This window comes from Chroicocephalus ridibundus, chromosome 21 (assembly GCF_963924245.1).
Source record: "Chroicocephalus ridibundus chromosome 21, bChrRid1.1, whole genome shotgun sequence".
NCBI lineage: Eukaryota > Metazoa > Chordata > Aves > Charadriiformes > Laridae > Chroicocephalus > Chroicocephalus ridibundus.
This window is the reverse complement of record NC_086304.1, coordinates 2,455,265-2,476,613: the sequence shown is the minus strand read 5'-3', so window position 1 is coordinate 2,476,613 and position 21,349 is coordinate 2,455,265. Positions and strand designations below refer to the sequence as shown.

The 21,349-nt window shown below is 58.2% G+C and overlaps 2 protein-coding genes across 6 annotated transcripts in view; both read right to left on the bottom strand.

Moving 5' to 3' along the window:
- Positions 1 to 12,927, bottom strand: part of ZNF687 (zinc finger protein 687) — a 29,188-nt gene extending 16,261 nt beyond the window's left edge. The window contains exons 1-2 of one of the 4 annotated variants that reach the window (XM_063357328.1): positions 12,802 to 12,896; positions 3,551 to 3,755 (exon numbers count right to left, since the gene is read on the bottom strand). The gene's annotated coding sequence lies outside the window, so the exon portion shown is untranslated. Of the gene's footprint in view, positions 1 to 1,800; positions 2,025 to 3,550; positions 3,756 to 4,428; positions 5,149 to 12,801 lie in introns of those variants that run through there. The other 3 variants (XM_063357326.1, XM_063357327.1, XM_063357329.1) reach the window with 3 other exon arrangements.
- A 1,463-nt stretch (positions 12,928 to 14,390) lies between these two features.
- Positions 14,391 to 21,064, bottom strand: PSMD4 (proteasome 26S subunit ubiquitin receptor, non-ATPase 4). 2 transcript variants are annotated; one of them, XM_063357378.1, is made up of 10 exons: positions 20,961 to 21,064; positions 18,250 to 18,390; positions 17,441 to 17,555; positions 16,738 to 16,824; positions 16,243 to 16,311; positions 15,698 to 15,913; positions 15,494 to 15,602; positions 14,951 to 15,082; positions 14,641 to 14,708; positions 14,391 to 14,560 (listed from the first exon to the last, which is right to left on the bottom strand). In XM_063357378.1, exons 2-10 carry the CDS (start codon positions 18,369 to 18,371, stop codon positions 14,393 to 14,395), a joined length of 1,086 nt encoding a protein of 361 aa, XP_063213448.1. In that variant the 5' UTR covers positions 18,372 to 18,390; positions 20,961 to 21,064; the 3' UTR covers positions 14,391 to 14,392. The 2 variants fall into 2 exon arrangements, with proteins under 2 accessions (XP_063213448.1, XP_063213447.1); XM_063357377.1 differs by lacking the exon at positions 20,961 to 21,064 and adding an exon at positions 20,478 to 20,590.
- Positions 21,065 to 21,349: the final 285 nt, after the last annotated feature.

Below are 21,349 nucleotides of genomic sequence, written 5' to 3'. Positions count from 1 at the left end.
CACTATGCTAAAACCAGCCCTTCCTCCAGCAAAGCACAAGGCTGGAGAGACAGGGCTAGAGCTGAAAAGCAGCCGCAGCCCATTGTTTGCATAATGAATATACACACACGCAAACCCTAGCAAAAGCAAATGACACCAATAATCACCAGGCTTTCAGTTTCAAGCCGAAGGAGATAGTTTCGCGTTAGTTTGCTGTTCGTAAAACCATCCCCAGCATCCAGCGCGGCTGCCCGGGCTCTGCCTGCATGGGGAGGATACGGCTCTCGCAGCTTTGCTCCGGGTCAGTTGTGTCACCGCTGGCCGGTCCTACATGGGACATAAACTGGGTGCAGGGACCACAACCAGCAGCCCAGCACGCTTATTAAACAAGCGCAGGTACCTGGGATGTAACGGTGTCTGGCTGAGACGCGGCGGGGACGCGTTTGAGCTGGTGCCTGGCAGGAAGAGGAAGCAGTTCTGATAACTGTCTGCTGCGAGGTTCAGGTTTCTGCCTGTCAGAAGCGCAGGAGGCCGGGCAAGAGGCAGGTCTTGGGTTGCTGCCCTCCACGGCACAGCAAAGACGATAAAAATCCACAAGGGTTGGAAGAACAGCCACGAGGATAAGATTCCACTTTCCAGGTTTGAGCCCACAGACCTGCAGCTCCAAGTCTGGAGCAACCCAAGCCCAGATGCAGCCACGCAGGAGCCCAGGTGTTTCCCACCACCAGACAATCCCCTGCCGGAGCGAGACTGTCACAGGCGAGGCCCAGACAAACCAAAGCCGAGCTCCTATTAGCGAGGCAGAAAAGCTGGCCCAGGGCTTACACCGGCCCCAGCTCCATCGCAGCACCACCGAGACGCAACCCTGAATCGGTCTGGTTGAGGGGAACCACTGCGAGCCCCCCAGAAGTTACTGAGGCTTACAGCTGAAATAACAAGACAGTGAGTAACTGCTGAAACACAACTGTCATTTTTATGGCTCGTTTGCTTATTTAGTCTACCACAAAAAGATAAAATGTCATTAAAAACCTCCTCTCCAGCAGCCAAGCCTCCCTTGAAAGAAAACCTTACTCGTTCATTAGGAGGGGTTTGCCCAGCTCACTGTTTCAGGATGCTGACACCAAAGTTGGCCACAGCGCGTGTGGAGACGCCGCCGCTCTCCTTTCTCCAGACTCCCCCTGCTTAAATCTCCCCCCAAAACGTGCCAGCTCTGCTCGTGCCATCAGCTCAAATGGCTGCTCACCCATTGCCACCCCACGTCCTCCTCCGTACGCCAAACCAGAGGCAATTCTCCATCTCCACGCCACGTTCCTGTGCTGGTCCTGTACCAAGTCGGGCCAAAACATATTCAAAGGATCCCGCGCTTGCAAACCCTCCGGCTGTGCCCACCACACAGCCCTTAAAATGCTCACACCGGTTTTGAGATCCGCTTTCCCACGGCAGCCGCAGCCAGGCCAGCACTCGCAGGCGAGGGGGTCCCAAACGCCGCTCAGCCCCGGGTTTGGCGGGGGCACGGGGGACCGCGCACTCACCCTCGACGCCAAGAGCACCCGAAGGGCTTCCCACCACACGTTTTTGGCACGAGACCGGCAGAAGCACCGAGCCCCCAGCTGCCCGCCACCAAGCCTGGCCCACCGGCCAGCAGGGCGAGCGGGAGCCGCTCCAGAGCAACCGTAGCAGTTCAGACAGAAGAGCCTGAACGCTGGGACTATTTCAAGGGCTTGCTATTTTTAAAAGCTGCTTTTCCTGTTTCTCTTCCTGACCCTCGCGGGGACTTGGTGCCCGCCAGCAAGTTTGCACCAAAACAACACGAAAAATTACCCTCCAAAAGCCAACTTTGGAACAAAGTTAAGCCGGGTTTAGCCCCCTGCCGCCCTCCTGCATGGTGGGGGGCCTGTGGCCCTGCCTGCGGCCGCCGCGTCCAAGGCCAGCGGGAACGGGAACGGCTGCGCTCCCGGCACCACGTGACAGGCGGGATTAGCTTCCGAGGCACAGAGGAAACCTTTGACAAAGCCTGTCCCCGTGCCGCTGCTCCCAGGCCTCGAGCCCGTGGCCTCCCTCGGGCCGCTGGCGCCCAGGGAGCCCTGGAGAAAAACAAACCTCCACCATGGGCACCTGCAAAACACAAAATAATAAGGGCAGGTTCACCTGGCTGGCAGAGAGCCGAGCAGATCATTGCCTCCCTCGTCCTCCCGGGGCTCTTGGAGCTATTTTAAAACTGATCCCCTGCTAAAAAGCCCCAGCCTTTGTGCAGAGGAGACGTCACCGGTGAGAACAACTGTTTTTAATGAGCCAAACAAGCGCTGGGTGTTATACAATCTCACTCCCCGGTGCAGACAATCTTTAGAGGGCCTTGCCGGGGCGGGGGAGTGGAGAATGGGGGGCGGAGAATGGGGGGCAAATTCCCCAAACAACAAATTTGTTGCACCTGGCACAGCTTTTCTCCATTTCAGTGCCTCCCTTCACTCTCCAAATCCTCCCCAGCCCCTGTTACTAGCAACTGGTGGAGAGGAGGAAAGAAAAGCCCCTGGTAGCCCCGCTCTCGGTTGCGTACGCAGCAGCCAGCACGCATCTGTTCCCCTTCCCTTCTCGCCAGCGCAGCTCCTCCTGCCGCCGCGTTCCCACGAAACAGCCGCATTAATGGTTGATGCAGCTGGTGCCGGGGAGGGATGGGATGGGATGGGATGCGCGGCATCTGCCCCGGCAGGGAGAAAGCAGTGGCCCAGCAGCTTTGCTTTGCCTTGCCCTGCCTTCCCCGCAGCCCTGCAACTTGTCAGAGAAAGCACGGCCGGGAGCAGAGCCCAGAGCGCGCTGCAGAGCCACTGCCCGGATTTCGTGGTCGAGAGATTGTGCGAGATAAACGCCCGGCTTTCCTTTCTTTTGGGACTACAAGTGTAGCTTTGACAAGTTTTGCACAAGTTGGTAAGAGCAGCCGTGGCTTTGCAGCAGCAAGGCACTTTCAACTGAGTGGGTTTTGTTTAGATGGCTTAATTTAAGTTTCTCGCTGCAACACGCGCTGCTCCAAACAGGGTGTCTCCAAAAAGGAAAGTTTCCTGAGAGCAGCCAGACAGAGCCCTTCCCCCCAACAAGAAGCTGAAAACAACTTGCATTTTTTAAGTGACACAGAACAGTGTCATTCTACTGCCCAAACTGAGGCCAAAAAGTAAATAAGATTTCAGAGATGAAAGGATTTTAAGAGATATTATTAGTCTGATGGCAAGCTGCTAAGGAATCACCAGGAGGGATCGCTCGCTCAGAAAACACAGGCGGTGCTGCTCTCAACACAGCACAAAACAGGCACTGAACCTGCAAGAGGACTTTGTTTTTTATCTCCATCTCCAATCAGCATTTCCCTCTTAAGCGAGATCTGGCGTACAGGTAATGTCCTAACGAGCTCACACTCTTGACGAAGTTGGGTTTTAGCCCCTGCTCCCTGTTACACCTGAGGGAACTGAGGCACGGGGCGATGTGAACGCCACACCAATGGAGCCAGACCCGGCCCGGGACCATCTCCCACCACATCAGCACTCATTTTGCCACCGACGGAGCCCACCCCGCCGAAACCCCGTACCTGTTGGGGCTACATCCTTCCCCTCTCCGCTTTCTTCGCTTCTGCATAGGCCCCTCCTGGGCCGGCTGCTCTGGGAAGCACCTCCTGGTATCTAGCACGGTGCCAGACGGATCCTCCAACTTCAACGTTCGTTAGCTGCCCCTCACTACCTTCCACAACTAAAATTAGTTTTGCTAATATAAAAGGCAGAAGGGATTCAGCCAAGCTTCGGAAGAGACAACACAGGTCAGAAGAGAAACAAAGGTTAACATTAAGAATGGCTCCTGCACGTTAAAAGTCTTTATTTAATTCCATGTCCGTGGATCCAAAATTAAAATCCGTGGACCCACAAACACAGAATTAAACCTCCCACAACCCCTTTTCTCCTCTTTATCACAGCGGAAATATTACCTTCCCCTTTTCAGGATGCAGAAAACAGGTAGAGGAGAAGCATCGCGGGCAGCAAAGCAATGTGGGGAACAGAACCGGCACCCCCATGTCCCCAGCCCTCACGGAGCCCTAACGGGGTTTCTGCGCCTGGCAGCCCCTGCTCATGCCTGTCCCACGCTCCTCCGCGCCCCCAAATGCTTTTCCGCCCCTTCCCCTGCAGCATCCACACCTCGAGCAACCCGCAAAGTCCCCCGGCCATCACCCCGGTGACACGCCTCTGCTCCCACTCGCATCCACTTGCTCCGTCATCGTAGTCCAAACCCACACAGCCTATTTCCAAATCACGGCACCCAGCCCCTCGCCAGCACACGAGATTTCTCTCTCTGCCTCCTGATCTCCTAAGAATTTGCTTATCTAGCAAGCCTTTAGCAGCACAGTTTGCAAACGCCGTCCCCGTTGCGTTTCCGGAGAGGCAGCCGCTGTGCCAGGGACCCGAGCCCGGTACTGACCTGATGGGAAGGAGCTTCTGGATGGAGCGGAGAGGGAGGGAAAAGAAAAAAAAAAACCGGGGGGGGGGGGGGAAGGGACAGAGAGTGGTCTCAGGTTTCACGTGTAGGAGAGGGGGAAAATGATAGAAAGGCAGGCTGGTTAAACAAGAACCAGCAACACGTCCTACTCCCAGCATGACATCATGAGGTCAGGGCTCAGCGGGGACGGCTGCAGTGGGAGGGGAGGTTCAGAGGAGGAAAAAAAAAAGAGAAATAAATAAATAACCCAGCACCGAACTCCTCTGCGCCCCTGGCACTTCGGGAGGGCAGCTCTGGGTACAGCGGTGGTCCAACAGCAACTGCTGGTGGCTCTGCAGGCAGTGGCGATGGGAGCCGGAGGGGTCCCTCCCTTGCCTTGCCCCCCAGCGCAGCGGCTGATGGCTGGCGCGGCCCCCCCTTCCCCTGCCATCTGCCAGCGCCGGGATGCAGAAACTCCACAGCTCAGCCTCCCCGCTGCTGCCATGCAGGGCAGGGTGCGGGACAGACGGGGGGCTGCAAGCAACAGCAGCGGCTACGGGGTGCTCCGCTGCATCAAACCAGGTTTCTCTGCCTGCCCGGCAGCGTTTGCATCCTCCCTCCACCTGAAACCCAAAGCAAAATCCTCGAAATTCCTGGAGTGGCTCCTCCCTATCTCCATGTGTGTCCTGGCCCTTTCCCGAGGGCTCTGGCACAGAGAGGGGTCTGCACTTGCTGAAGCAGCAGCCCCTGTGGTCCCCCGAGCTTGGTCAGACAGGGATCCACCACGCAGGGAAAAAGGGGGCGAGAATCCCCACGCTGCACCACGTGTAAGACGAGGACACCCTGAGCACGCTGCGGGGCTTTGAAACGCACCACGAACCACATGGGCAAGATGTTAGAGAGAGAAAATATCTGATGGGAGAGGACAGACCACCCCTCCAGCCCCTCTGAAGGATGGCGTAAGGCAAAAGGTGTGGGGTCTCCGGTTTTAGGATTCTTTAAGATCTCGCAAAGGCGGAAAGGCGCGAGTCAAACCCCAGGAACACCCAGAGGTCCCCCCCTTTCTTCACCTGAACGGGGCTGTTGAAGCTTCATCAGCTCAGTCAGAAGCAGGCATGGAGGAGGTAAGCTTATGACAAAGCAAGGCAGCATCTGGGGAGTTTCATAAGCTGTCATCTCCATGCCAAATCCCCCAGGCTCCTCCTGCTCAGAGGGAAACACACACAAGACCTGAGGCTCCCGGCTTTGGGAGTTCAATGTCCCTTTTTCCAACAGGGAAGCTGCTGTCTGCAGCCTGACGTCCACTCGGACCTAAGGAGAAACCCTCTGACAGGTGCCCAGCTCAAAACACGTGGGACAAGAGCACCTAAGGGAGGTCAAAAGACCAGTTGTCCCCAGTTTAGAAACTCAGCGCTACCCAAAGCCACCCAACAGTGCAAGCAGCAGAGCAGGAACGGGCGCTCCAGGTCTATCCATGTCAGCTCTTCCCTTCACCCGGCCGGCGGCACAGAGGCATCAGCAGATCTTTGCAGAGAGGTGCGAGGCCCCTTCCTTGCTCGGGAGCAAACTTCAATCTCATTTCTCGCACAATCCGAGCAGCCCTCCTGCCCAGCGGGGCCTCCACCTGCCACGTCCAACTCTTTCTTCAGCTGTTTTCCAGGGTTATTGCTCACCAACAGGATCATTTTCTCCCAAATGCCCAGCTCTGCTTGATTTACCGAGAGTGCAGGGGAAGAGACATTTGCTTCAGGCTTTCCAAAAAAGAGCTGGCACCTCCTGGTTCAGACCAAACAAGGAAAGGATCACTCCCAAAAGACACATTTTTAGCACACGCACAGAAGGAGAAACGACGCTGGAGGAGCGGCTGGCGGGGGCCTGAGCAATTAAGGCCTCGGTGCAGCGAAGTACAAAACACTTCCAGTGCAAAATCCAGGCGCTCGGCACCTCTGGGAACAAAGTCTGCACCGAGGAACACCCTCCTGCTTGGTGCGTGGCAGCTGCCCCCTCCCTGCATTTTTGTCGTCTGTTGTCCCCCCCCACATTAAGCAGCAAATAACCCTTTGGCAGGGTTCACCTGCTCACAAGCCACAGGCACCTTGTGCTCCCACAATGGACATGCCCCGGGCAGACCTGGCCCCCGTGCAGGCTTTGGGGGTGTTCTGGGACGCCCAGAGCAGCTCTCGCAGCACCCCTGTGTGTTTCCAGCCGCAACGGCTGGACCCAAAAGCAGCCGCGGCTGCGGGATTTAAGAGAAAGAAAAGGAAACAACATTGATGTGATCCAGAGTTTGCTCCAGCACTTCAGGCTTTTCTTTGGTTGTCATTTATTGAACGTGAATGTGTGTGGATTCCCACAATAACGTTGGTGCCGAAATGGCCCCTGTGGGCGCTGATCCGATAACCCATCCCACAAGGGCTGGTCTGCACGGAGCTTCCGTGGCCACGCTTCCTGGCATGTCCCATCTCAAGGCCAAGGGGACAAAAGGAGTGGTGCAATTCAATCTGAATTCAATCTCAATCGATCCCAGCACGCCTAGATATATATTCCCAGCAGCTGTTATCAAGGTGGGAAAGAACAGCCCAGCAGCGCTGGTTTTGAGGGAGGAAGCCAGGCAGGTATTGCGGCCTCCAAACACGAGCACGGGCTCTGCTTGGCCAGAGCCCCGCTGGGTATTTGCTTGCCAATCCATTCTCTCCAACACCTCCGGCCACACAAACTCAGCTTCTGCTGGAATAAAACAGTCCCTTGGCGCTGGGGCTGCTCGGAGAGACTCAGTCAGAAACCCGAACAGACCTCGTTCATCCCGCATCCAGAGGCTTTTGCGGCACGGCCCGGATAATGCACAAGGAGAATGGGGCACGGTGGGATGCTCGGCAGCTCTCGCCAAACCTGGCTCTCTGCTCACTGACAGACAGACGGCGAGAGATCGGTCACTTTAAGGCACTCCAAAGGTTTAATTATTAATTTTTCCCAATGAAATCTACTGCCTCTCGGGGAGGCAACGCTGCCTTGCCCCAAGCAGAGCCTGTGCCCTGCTGCTGACATGCCTTGGAAAGGGCTCTGTCTGTCCTTCCTTCCTTCCCCCTTTCCTTTTATCTTCTCTTCTAGCACATGAAAAGGCTCTCTGGGGGTACCAGGTAGAAAATAATACTCTGCCAGGGTGCTCGATGGGCCATTTGAAACCCTCGGCATTGTTTTCCCTGCTCCAGGCGGCAGCAGGGGATTAAAACTTCAGCCATTATGCGCATGTTTTGTGCTCCATTGTGCTGGGCTCAGCCGTCCCTCAGCATTAACATCTAAACAGGTCCCACGGCCAGCCCAGAGCCGGGTCCGGGCCGCAGCAGCTTCACCAGGGCCCCCCAACCACCGGACCTTGCACCGGAGCCCAGCGAGCCGGACATTTGGCGCAGGTCAAGCAGGAGCAGAGGAGAAACGCCAGGCGCTGGCAGTGGTTTTCTGAAGGGCCACGGTAATCCCATCGCCTGCCGTTCTCCCACATAGCGTGGCAAAGCCGTCTCTGCCGGCCAGGAGCACGGCAACAGCGGGATCCCTTCCCGAGGGGAGCAGACAGGCCCTTCTCACCCTTGTTCTGGAATAAGCACGTCCATGACGACTGCGGCTCACTGCAGCAGCCGTTCCCCTTTGCAGAAAAACCCCAAACCCAAGGGCTGAAGCGGCTGGCGAGCTGCGTGCCTGCACAAGCCAGCCCGCACCGTTTCGGTTCAGCTGGAGGAGGAGCAGCGCCACGTGAAAACCCCTTCCTGGCTCCATTTCCTACGGGAGAGCGAGCGGGCACAGCGACGGCACAGGGCCCGGTGTTTGCACGGGAGTCACACCGAGTCGGTTAGCCGGTGCGGCAAAGCACTCGGGCCCCGTCCAGCAGCGCGGCAATGCAAACACACCGCGCTCGGGTGCCCCCGACCGCATCAATGGGGGGAAATTATCCCCCCAACAGAACCAGCCCCGTGGCAAATCCCAGCCTCCAAACCTGGAGCCGAGGCCGTCCTTGTGCCTGGACCCAGCCCGGGCACACGGAGAGGTTTTGCTGGCAGAACTCGCTCGGCGTTGGGGTGAAAACCGTGGGAGGGGGAGCAAAGAGCAGGAAAATCCTACTCCAAACCAACAAACAAGGCCAGCAACTGCCAAAAAAATGGAGGTTTTTTGCTTTAGCATGGCTTATTTCGGTCAGGCAGTATATATCTATTTCTAGAAATAAATGATACGTGCCATATCCGTGTGAAAGGGCTCGCCAGCCACGAACAAGGCGCCTGTGTTCCCAGAGCATCCGACGCGACCCAGCCCCGTTCTGCCGGGGGGAGGCCAAGGGACAAAGCTCTGTGCCCAGCAGCGGTATTTCCCTCTCCTTTTTAAATGCTGCCTCCCATTTCCCGCACCCCAATTTGTCCCTGCTTCACAATTTAATAAGGAAGACATTTATTATCATTTTTTTTCCTCATCAAAAAAACTCCCCCTCGCACCATCCCCGGCTGCAGTCTGCCGACTGCCTCCGATTTCAAGGAGGCCTGAAGTACGGAGGCTGAATTATTTGCTGGAGGATGGGCAGAGGTAGCTCTTGGGTTTAGTCCCCTACAGGCATCCCCAGAAATAAAAGAAAACATCGTGTTCTTCTCCACAGCACGTTAACCCTCCTGGGCAAGGGAGCAGCATCCGTCAGCCCAGGCTGCCCCATCATTTCCAGCATCGTCTCCAAACGTTCTGGGCAGAGGTTGGAGCTCCTCAGCGCTCCAGAGCTGAGCGAGACGAGACGGTCCCGGCTCACATGCTGGGGGAAAAAATCCACCTTCTTGCTGCTTTCAGTCTGAAGATGCTGGTGGCGAAAAGTCTGAACCCAGATTTATGATTGCTGTAATTAAAGTAATTAAAAAATGCGCTCACTTCATTCCGCACGCTTGCTCCGTCCATCTAAGGTGGCTTCTTGGGGATCCCGCTGCTTGGATGGCAAGTGGCAAGAATAAAACCACCCCAGATCTCCCTCCGACGCAAGGGAGAACAGGAGAGAGTAACATTCACAGTGAAAGCAGAAGAAAGGGCTGGTGTCAGACCCAAACTGACAGGCATCACCACTGAAACATCGGGTTTATCTTTCAACAGGTTTTGCGGCAGCAAGCGAATCTTTAAAAGCAAAAGGCGAATCTAAAATCAGCTGCGAAGGGAGTGGGGAGGAGACGGTCTCTCACCAACACACACAGATTCCCCCTGCCGGGATATGAATAGCTACCTCACAGATTTCACCGAATTCAAGCAAAAAACACGCTTCGTCAGGGAACGGAGGAGGAAACTCAGTTCTTCCCCATCCCCGCAATGGGGTGCAAATCCACGGCAGGCCAGTCCCAAGCTCCCGTCCCGGCACAGAGCACAGCTGCCACGCAGAGACGACACATCCTGACCGGAGGCTGGTTGGGGATTAAATTCCCATACGTTTAACAGAATTAAGTCTCTACCATCTGCTAACTTCTGGAGATATCAAAACAAACAAGTGGTGGACGAGATCCAGAAATCCAGACAATTTGGCCGGCCTGAAAAATTAAATTTTTAAACACTAGCAGGCGTTTTTGCAGCCATGATCGGCATAAAGCAGCCTCAATGTCAGCGCGGGGAGGTTTTTGTTCCCAGATTTACCAGTATGACCAGGATCCACACTGGTATACGCAGACGAGAGCTTGGTGGTTCCAGGCAGACATTTCACGGAAGAATGACCAGGATCTCCCCGGGCGTTCAGCCTAACGACTCTCCCCTCACCTGGGATCGTTTCCACCTCGCGATGAGCAGTTACCAGGGATCTCCATCCCAGCAGGTTTTCGTGCTATTCCATCACTTTGGGTTTTATAATGTAAAGTTTTTAAACTCCGCCAGGGCACCCCGTTTATTCTAGCGGCATAAATAGAAAATCTGCCACATAGGATGCCAAAAGGAAGGGAACACCGAGTTCCCTTTGCTGCCGTCGCACGCTGCAACGGCCCCATGCCATAACCGCGCTCGCTTGCTATTAGTGCGTTATTATTTTTATAGTACCCAGATGTGTGCTTAGGTACTTGACGGTACAAATAAATTAAAGCCCCAGAAAATATCTTGCAGGGAGCGATCACACATTAGCAGGAGGAGGGATTAGACCCAGGAGAACCTAATCAGGGTGGAATAAACCCAGAAAACTAGAGACAAACGCGATTCCTGCAAGACGATGAGAGCTTCAGGCGCTGTTGGTTCTCCTGGTCATGACAGGAGATCCCCAGCTACCTCCGCACCTGCATCACCTCTCCAACAGCCGCAGCATTTCTGCACGGTCCCGCTGGTGTAGAGTGGTCCCTACAGCGAGTCAGGGCCCCCTCGCACGGACCGGGCTGCAGGATTAACACCAGGAGTAAAAGCTGGCAGAGCTCGCCGATCCTCAGGCCGCTCCTCACCAGGAGAACTGGGGGAAGAGAGCCTTTGGGAAGCAGCTCCGCCAGTCCTCCCGCCTCTGCCAATGCCAGCACGGCCACATGTGGGGTGACGCATTTTTTTTCCTCCTCGGACACACTAAAAATACATCGTTTGAGGCAGCTGTTTCCACAAACAAGGCTCAATTCCTGACGCGCTGCTTACAACCTAAGTATGGAGGCTATCCTTGCTCACCTTCGCAGGGAGTCTCTTTGAATTAAACTAATTGTGGGAAGATAATCCCAGCCCCCAAGGACTGCCCATTACCCCAGCACACACAGACACCGGCAGCGAGGAATTAAGGGACTTTACAGGGGCAGAGCCCGCAAAACGGGAGGAGAAGAGAGAAAAGAATCTGGGTTTGAAAGAAAACACCACATTCCTACTACCGACCCACTCTCCCTCTCACAACCCTGTGGGAAGTCAGGGTGGACCTAGAGCCGGATTCAGGATGGTGCCCACCTCTGCACCAGCCTTCTCCGGCACCTGGGACCACACCGGGCCCTCCTAGAGAGCTTCGCGATTCCTCCCAACCATCTCTGATGAGGCAGACGCTGTTACAGGACCCAAAAACGCAGAGGCTCATCAGGATCCCCTCCACACGTCCCGTGTTCTCTTCCCCCACCAAAACCAGCATAATAGCGAGATTTCCTCCTCCCTAAACCATTCAGCAGCCGCAACGCTGTTCTTCCCAGGACGATGGGATCTGATAAGAGTCCCACACGCGCCGTTCTCAAACACCATCCTCGGGACAGCGGTACCCAGGGAAGCCAGAGAGGATCCAGACAGCCCAAAGCCCAACCGGCTTCTTATTCACACGGCCACTCCTCAGAAACTGGAGGAGCAAGAAAATGCCCCCAGGAACTGGGGCCCCGAAACAAGGCGCCACCTTATTTGCAAGAGATGCTACAGCTGAAGAACCGGGGGGACCCCTGCCAGCCCCTCTCTGAGCCCTGTGCTGGCGGGGGAAGGCTGCCCGCCACCCCCCTCAGCCCCCCCCAGGGCAGGGAGGAGGAAGGAGCTCAGTTCCAGAAGCTCTGGAAGGGAATAACAACAGTCCCAAATCCGAGAGATGGAGCCAGGACCAGGCCCTCCCAGGAACTGTGGGGGCATATGAACCGCACCCCCCCCCCGCCCCCAGCTAGAGAGGAGCTAATGGAGGTCTCATCCTGCCCCCAACTATAGGGGGGCATGACCAGAGACAGCCCCCCCTCCCCGCCATTCCCAGTGATGTTGGGGAGGGGGTCAACCTCAGGTCTCCCCAAAAGATGCAGGTGGGCACTGTCACCCCTCCACTGCTGGGGGGTGGGGACCAAGCTCCCCAAGAGACAGAGGGGAGTCACGACCAGCGCCCCCCCGCCAAAAAAAACCCTCCGGCCTGGAGGGAGGGATGCGCTCAGCTCTCCCAGCAGAGGAAGGGGAGCACAACGGCTCCCCCAGCCCAAGGGGAACGAGTGTTACGGTCCCCCCCACTCCAAAGGGGGGCAGGACAGAGCCCTTGTTAGGCTGCCACCCCTCCATTCTCCTGGGGAGGGTGGGGATAAGCGGCACCTGCCCCCAGGAACCAGGAGGAGCGAGGATGGCCGCGACACTCACGCCGAAGCCCGCGGGGGGTTGGGGATGGCCGTGACCCCCCCCGCCAAGACTCGCAGGGGAGGGGCCGGCCCTCACCGCCCCCCCGCATCCTGAGCGGGGAGGGGGGTGGCTCCTTCTCGTCCTCTTCCCCGTCCCGAAGCGGGAGAGGGACAGGACCCTCGCCTCTCGCGCGGCCTCACGACCCCTCGGACCAGGGGGTGGCCCGGGCCCCCCCGCTCCAGGCCTATCACCCCCCCTCAGGCCTACATCCCCCCCGGGCCTGCCCCCCGCCCCCTCCAGGCCCCGGCCCCCCCAGGCTCTTCCCCCCCGGGGGCTGTGTGAGGCCCGGGGCCCCGGCGGTACCTGCTGCTGCGGGCGGGGGGGGCCGGCTCCCGCCCAGGCCCCTCGGCGGCGGCCGCTTCTCCTCAGCCACTTCCTGCTTGGCTCGCGCCCCCCGCCCTCCGCCGCCGGCCGCTCGCGCGCCGCGCTCCCGCCCCCCCGCGCCGCGCCCATTGGCCGAGCCGCCCGCCGCTCGCCGCCCCGCGCACGGCGATTGGCCGGCGCCGCTGTCGCTCGCGGGTGGTCGCGGCCGTTCGCACTCGCCGTTGGCGGAGCGGGAGACAACTCCGCGGCCTGGGCCCGCCTCCCACGGCGTGCGTTCATTGGGAGGCGGGGGTGCCATTCAACGCCTGGGCCCCGCCCACCCCACTGCGCCGTTTTCTATTGGCGGTTGGCTCTGGCTCGCCCACGGGGCAGCCTCACTGCTTATTGGCTGGAGTCTATGTTCATCAAGCCAGCCCGCCTCCTCCCGCTTTCCATTGGCCAAACGAGGCTGTCCTTCATGGAGGGGTCCTCGCAGCTATTGGCCATGGGAAATGTCCATCAGGACGTCTCCCAGCTGTTGTTTTCCTATTGAGCCAGAGACCTGTCACTTAACGCCAGGGCCCGCCCCTCCGCCAGTCCCATTGGTCAGAAGCCCTCAGAGGTGGTTAAACCGTCTTCTCCCATTTGCTGGCGATGCTGTCACTCAGGGCGTGGCTGCGTGCCTGCCCCGCCCGCCTCCGTCCGGCACGTGACGCATAACACTCAGCCCCGTTGGCGACGAGCCCTGTCACTCAGGCCCGCCCCTGCCCTTCTGCTCCCCCATTGGCTGGCCCGCCCGCCCGGCGGCCATGACGGAACCACGCCACCCATTGAGCCGCCCGGCCGCCACTCACCACAGAACCCCGCCCCCCCGGCTCTCCCTCCCACTCCATTGGCCGCCTCCCCCGAGCTGACAACATCCACGCCACCCCCTCACCGATTGGCTGACTGCGCTGCCCATCAACCACCAGGCCCCACCCCCTCCGGCCTCACCGTAAACATCCTGCGGGCGGGGCGGGACCGCGGGGGGCGGGGCTTGGGCTGCCGGGCCCCGCCCCCAGACACACGTGCCGGGGGGGTACGGGGGAGACCCGGGGCCCAGTGCCCCCAGTACAGCGGGTTCTGGGGCCCAGTCCCCTCCCACTACAAGGGAGTCCCGTCTCCCAGTGCCCTCCAGTACAGGGGAGACCCAGGCCCCAGTTCCCCCCCACCAGCACAGGGGAGACCCCGCGGTCCAGCTCCCCCAGTTCAGGGTGACGCGGGGCCCAGTCCCCTCCAGGGGAGAGCCAGGGCCTGGTATTCCCCAGTACAGGCGATTCCAGGGGCCCAAATCCCTCCAGCGCAGGGGAGACCCAGGGCCCAATTCCCCCCAGTGCAGGGGAGGCAGAGGCCACCCAGGAGGGGCCAGGGCTGCCCCGGCCAGGCCCATCCCCAGGGAGGCGGCAGGACAGAGACCCTGTGGAAAGCCTTTATTGCCCCCTTACAGCACAGCCCCCGCCAGGTGCTGCTCCACTCCGGCGGCCACTCACCCCCAGGGCCGGTACCCACTCACCCCCGGGGCCGACGGCAGCACGCCCCCGCCCAGCCCCCCTCACTTCTTCTCCTCCTCCTTTTTGTCCTTGCTCTCCTTGGAGGCCTGCGAGGCCAGCGAGCCCATGGCGTTGCGGATGGCCTCGTTGTTGGGGTCCACGCCCGGCAGGTTCTCCAGCACGCTCTGCAGGAACTCGGGGTCCTGCATCACATCGTAGTCGTCTTCCTCCTGCGGGAAGAGGGAGAGGCGTTGGGGACAGGCTGGGTCCCCATCCCACAGGCAGAGGGGACAGGAGGACAAAACCTCACCTTGGTGGGTTCGGAGGTATCCATGGCCGTGCTGCTGTCCACTTCGGCTGCCTCCGCCTGGGCAAACTCTGTTGGAGGAGAGGGACAGCTGAGGACGGAGGATTTACACAACCACGGCCTCCCCACAGCTCACAGGAGTGACCCACACACCCACCCCACCAGTGGTCAGGGAGATCTGGACCTTGCCCAGGTGACGAAGCCCCTCTGTGGGGCACACCGGGCTGTAGGGGCTGCAGGTTCCAGTCCCGGAGGCAGAGCTGCCCCGTGGCTTTCCACTTGGGAACGGGCCGAGCCGGCCACAGGCACTCACCTGCTCCCTGCAGCGACATCTGCATGGCATAGGCGATCTGCTCCTCCTCCGTCATGCTGCTGAGGTCGGGCAGCCCGGCCCGGCCAAACTCCTGCTGAGTTATCGTCATCTTCAGCAGAGCATCATCCGAATCTGCCCAGAAAAAAAACCACAGTCGGAAACCAGCAAGGACACGAGCCCCGTCCCTTCTCGCACACGTGGCCTTGCTGGGGAAGCAGAGCTGCACCCCGCAGCACTCAGGACAGAAGCGGGTCCACCTCGTTTGGGAGTTTCAGGCGAAGCAGAGGCAGCTCCGCAGCACGCTGCAGTTAAACTGCCTCCCTCCAACATTCTGGGGCAGAAACCGCCTCTCTCCTCGCACCCCAGCGGCTCTGGGCACTGCCACACAACACAGAAAGACCCGCCATGCAGAGAGACACTTCCTACAGCACCGTGTGGCCTCGCAATGAACGCTGCCACGGGAGCCAGCACGCTGCCCAGACACCCTCCCTGGGGAATGTCCTGCCTGTCCCTGCCTGCTTTAATCCCTGCCCAGCTCCTTACCGTCCCCACCAGCGGCAGCAATCCCAGCCTCAGCCGCAGAGGCAGCTGCAGCCCTCCTGGCCTCCTCCTCTTGCCGCTGCCTCTGCTCCTCCATGGAGACGCGCAGAGCCTGCGGAGACGGGCACAGGCAGGGAGCTGAGCGGGGCAGAGCTCGGATGGCTGGAGCTGGGTGCCCGCAGCCGCCCTCCACCTCTGCCTGCTCACCAGAGCCAGCTCCGGGTCTGCGCTGGGGTCCACGCCGAACTCGAAGTCGCTGGCACCAAGGCCCAGCATGGCACCCCCCTCCCCAGCCAGGATCGGGGAGCTGATGAGGGCATCGGCCAGGCTCGGCCCCGGCGGCACCGTCACCAGGTGGGAGCCGGTGCCATCTTTGCCGTTTAAGGTGTTAATGAAGGCTGTCAGCTTGTCCGTGTTGGCTTCCTAGGGCCAAAGAAGAAAGGCCAGACTAGAGCTTTGGCTCCTCAGCTCTGCAAGAGGGACAGCCGGCTGCTCCACACACCCAGCGTCTCTCCGCACTCCGTGGGAGCCAAGAGCTCTGCTGTTTCCATCAGGACAGAAAGCATTTAATGCCGCCTGCAGTGAAACGGGAGAGGTGTCTTCCCAGAGGGAAACGTTACTCTCCACATTAGCATTTTTACTGGGGCAGCTGCTGAGACTGAGAACTGTTCCTATCCTCACATGCCCCGGTAAGGGCTCCGGGGTGGAAAGGATACAAAATCCCGCCTTGGATCTTATGGCAGAAGTCTCACCTCTTCTCCGAAATTGATGATATCAACGTTGACTTTCTCTTTCTTAAGACGCTTTGCCAGTTTCACCAGCTGCAATGAGGAGACACCACGGCATTAGCTTGGATTTCAGCTCTTACCCATGCTCAGCTCATCAGAGACCAGACAACCGTGCTTAGGGTTCAGTCCCGGAGGCACAAAGCCCAGAATCAGCTTCTCAGTTTCAAGCCCTCCCAGCAGGAAAGCATTTGAGGTATTTCACCTCTCTGGGTGGGACAGGCACTACCACACGGTGCCCGAGGTGACAGAAGGGAGGGAGCTGCTCCTGCCGAAGTAACTGTCCCCGCTGATGGGGACAGCAAGAGGTTGCTCAGGCAACTCTGTCAAGCAGCCTCCGTGCTGGGGTATAACGCCTTATTTTCAATACAGAGCAGGGAACAAACCGTAAACCCCATTTACAGTTCAAAGCGGAGCGTGGAGCCGACCCAACATTTTTTCCTTTGACTGCTCATTACTCACGTCTTTCTCGTTATCTTCTACAGGGCTCCCAACGAAAGCGATGATTCGCATCTTGTGGTTCTTGCCTTGGCGATGTTTCAAAGCCAGCTGCAAGAGAGAAGTCATACTGTACTTAAGGAGCAATTCTCAGGAAAAAGGGGCGGCCAGCAGTCACCCCTACTACTTCTCCGCAGGGAAATTTAGGCTAAATATCAGGAGAAACTTTCCAGTAGCAAGTTTCACCACACTGCCCACAGCAGGCGTGTCTCAAGGGCCTCCCGTTTGCTGGCAGCTACGACCCAGCTGGCAGCAGTCTGGTGGCAGAGACAGTCTAGGACAGAGCAAGGACACTGGACAAAAGGGTGGCCACATCCTGGGGGATACTCCTTGGCTGGGGGCTGCTCTCCTCAGGGTGGGAAGGGCTGGACTTCTGCAAAGCAGCTGCCAGGTTCCTCCGAAGCAAACCAGGACCAGACTAATAAACTTCTGAGCATTTATATTGGATTTTATAAAGGAGGTTTCAGCTTCATTTGGCCAATAAGAAGACTGAGGCAAACCCAAAATTATTCGCTCGGCATTGCTCAGCCCTAGAGGCAGGAAGAGAACGAGATTTCCTGTATCCAAGCCATCGACAGGACAGGGAATTTAACAGGACATGCTAAGGCAAAAGGAATTACAGAGAAAGTTACAGACTCGCGCGTGAGGAACCAACAAGACCACTTACATGAGCAACTCTGATCCCTGTGCAAAAGGTGATTTTCCCTTTGGGTTGCACTGTGTGTAGCTTTGAAAGGATCCGGCCTGTGTCTGGAGTGAGCGTGGTCAACACTTCACAGTTACTGCAACACAAACATACTTAGGTTGGTGACCTCTTCTTGGAGAATTTCTCTGCAAAACCCTTTATTTGCTATGGGAGTCAGAAATGCCCTCCCACCTGCCCTGCACTAAGCCCGTGCCTGCTCCAAGAGTCTGTCAGCACTTGGCTCTGGAGGGTCAGTGCGTACAAGGAGTAAGACTTTTAGCCTGTTTTCTTAAAAAAACCCCAAAGTAATCTGCCAGCATTAAGGCTTGTGTGTGCCTCTGTCCACTACCCCAGCAACCTTGTGCCCACTGGCCAATTTTAATGGACTCTGGCTAAGAGGGAGCTCGCAGAGGCACTGAAACCCTGCAAACTTCAGGAAATGGAGGAATGACTCTGTCGGGGCTGCCCATGAGCTGCAGTGACAGCTCAGCCCACACTTGCCACCCCCAGGACACAAGGCCACAAGAGGATGGGGCTGGCAGAGAGCTCCTGAAAGCAAAAAGCCTCCATAACATACCCTGGCGTTACAGAAGCAAGCGCAACAAGCTGGAGACCAGTGAGGAACCAAGTTTTCTCATACCAGTCCTCCCAGAACTGGTTTGGTTTTAGACTGTGCTGTTGCTGCCCCATTTTACAACCCTCCCCTTGTCCCTTGCCCCTGCGCCCTCTCACAAGGTCCCCCCAGAGGCTCCTCAGTGTCACCCTGAGGCCAGCCCTGCTTTGGGGCGTACTTGGCTAAAGTGATGAGCCCCACGTTGTTCTCAGGGTTACTGCGGGTTTTCGAGTGGCACACGATGTTGACAGCATCTTGCTGGGCTTGCAGGCGAGTGGGTAAGAAGTCTCCATTTCTCATGTACTCGCTGTTGTCAATGCTGAAACGCAGAGAGGAGGGTGTCAGCTTGTGAAACGGTTGAGGTTTATCCCCAAGACATGCTTTTTGGAACAGCACACCTAAGGTCACGCAGCTAGGGACATGCAGCAGGACATGGGCATTTCCCAGGGCAGAGATATGAGTTGTTTCTGTGTTTCCCTGAGTTTTCAGATCGGATCTGACTTTTGGGTGACAGGACAAATACCAGTCCAGAGCTGGAAGCTCACACTCCTCACTGAAGACTGCGAGAAGTGACTGTGGCCAGACACCACCTCAGACCCAAGTCTCCTCGATGCTTTCCTCCATCTCCACAACAAAAAAAAGCCAAGAGACCACTCCATGGTAAAGTCCAAAGCTCTGCGCTCATTGCTGCTGTGGGGTTTTCATCAGGACAAAAAGCAGCTTTCCCACGGCAGGGGTGGCAGGCACTTTCCAAACACAGCTCTGCTCCGCCGGCGTGGTGCCCTCCTCGAAGCGACGCGGTGACAAGCCGAGCCCCCAAGCCCCACAGCCCGGCTTTAACATCCTACACCCGTGGCGGGTGTCGGGGCTCCACAAACCGCAAGGGCAACAGTGCCCCGCAGCGTCGAACAGCGGCAGCCGCATCATCCCAACATCGCTGTAATTAAACCCCTACCCTCCGCTCCAGAGGCTATTAAATATAGCACAGAGCAGGCAGAAAAAGCCCTTCTCTTAGGCCAGCCTTCAGGAAAGCGACCCCAGGAAGGATGACTAGTTAAAGAAGACCTTGAGAGTTTATTTTGGCCCCAAATTAAGACTTCCCTGAGGACCACTGCCAGAATTTCTTAGTTTTAACACCAAGGGAAAAGTTTCTTCTGAAGAAAGCTACCTGTGACGATTTCCCTTAAACATGAGTAAGCAAAGAGTTACCCAGAGAAAACATCAAGGACTTCAGTATATGCTTAGCAAGTCAGGCTACGGTACTATCTTTATCCAAACAGCTGCAGGACTATATAGACAGCCAAGGAAACAACAGAACCTGGGCAGATTTCACTGATTTTCTCTATCACAGCCTTCTCAACCACCAAAACCAAAAGATAACAGGACTGTAGCTGCTGTGATAATAACAACACACCAAAGTTCACCTCCGCTTCCAGCCCTGGCTGCATTTGGTGCCCAGGGACAAAAACCTCTCAGCTCAACACTGATGCTGAGCGAGACAATAACAGAAGACCTTCACACAGGACTGCCCAAGCACCAACCCACCGTGTCCCAGCAGTGCTGGGACAGGCCCCAAGCGACTGACCCTTCTTGGGCCACAGGTACCCATGCCCAGCGCCCCGGCAGAGTCTGCTGTACCCTGGCCCTCCTCCCCTGGCATGTGACCCCAATTTGTTGTCCCAGCATTGCCTGGCACTGCATCACGCCAGAGCCCCATCGTAGCCATCTCCTCTGCCCCCCAAGTGCTGCCTCTGCCCCACACCTTGCCAGCCTCCTCCTGCCCATTAGCACCTACAGGAGCCCCTTCCCCCTGCTCCTGCCTCCTCACCTCCTCCACTCCACCAGGAGCCTGCCCCACCACAGAGCCCTCCTCACCCCAGCCTGTCCTATTCGCCCCCAAACTCCCCCCCAAAACCTTCACTGCCACCTTGACCCCACCCCAACTTAAACCATCCTCTCTCCTCCGTCTTCCCCCCTCAAAAGCCTCCCCCTACCCCAATTCTATCCTCAGCCCCCCACTTTGCTTCCCCACACAGCTCTTCCTACACCACACCCCCTCCCAGTCCCCCAGCCGCCCTCAGGCCCGGCCCGCCCTCCCCGGCCCCACAACCCCCCCAGGCCCTGCCTTCACCCCCCAGGCCCTGCCTCCCCCGACCCCCTCCAGCCCCACAGCCCCCTCAGCTCCTGCCTTCTGCCCCCAACCCCCGCCTCAGACCCGGCCTCCCCTCCCCGGCCCCACAACCCCCCTCAGGCCCGGCCCGGCCCTGCCGCCGCCCGGGATGACTCAGGGAAAGCGGCGGAGGCCCCCAGTCGGCCGCGGGGGCTCGGGGCGGGCGGCGGGGCGGAGCGAGGGGGGAGGGTCGGGGGGTTCAGAGCCCCCCACGGTGGCCCGGCCCGGCCGCTCACCACACCATGGTGCTCTCCAGAACCATCTTGCCTCCTTTTGCCTCAAGACCGGCCCGGATCCGACCTAACAAGGCTCTCGCCGATTGGCTCGGCGCTAGCGACCAATCGCCGCTTCCCGTCTTGCGAGGTGGGTCGCGGCGGGCGCGGGGCAGGCCGGGAGCTGTAGTCCCGGGAAGGCCGCGGTAGCGGCGGGGACACAGGGACCGTCCCCTCCCTCCGCCACCCCCCGAGGTGGGGAAGAAGCCAGGAGTCTCCGCTCGGCCCTGACTCGAAGAGCTCCACACGCCGCTTCGAACACCCTCCCGCCGCCATGTCTGGGAGCTGGGCCTGGGGAGGGTGCCCCTGCGCCACCGCCGGAGAATTTCTCCCTCATCCAAGCGACGGCCCTGCAAATGTCCGGCAGCCAGCCCGGGCCCGAGCCCCATCCCTCCTCGTCCGCAAAGGGATGGGCCAGTGCCCGCCTGGGCCCTGTCACCCGCTTACTTTGCGGTTTAGCGAGAGAGGAACAGGAGAATCCTCCGGCTTCTTCACATCAACTCCTCCGGCACATCCAGCTCTGCGGCAGCCAAGAGCGTGAGGGAATCTGAACCGAGAGTCAGGCAGAACACGGAGGACAGGTGCCGCACTGAAGCTGAATTCCAAGAATTCAGGCGTGTAATCATACAGCTCCTAAAGTATAAATACTTCTTACGTTCTTGCTGGTGTTGCCAAGCTAGCGAGTAAGCATGAAAAACTGACCTTTCCAGCATCTGTTTCAACGCTTGCAGTATTGTGCCATTCCCACTGCCCCAAATCATCCACTTTGTGCAGACACCTGCACGGATGCGCAGCTCCATTTAAAAATACGGCTGTTTGCGTAACTACAGCTAATA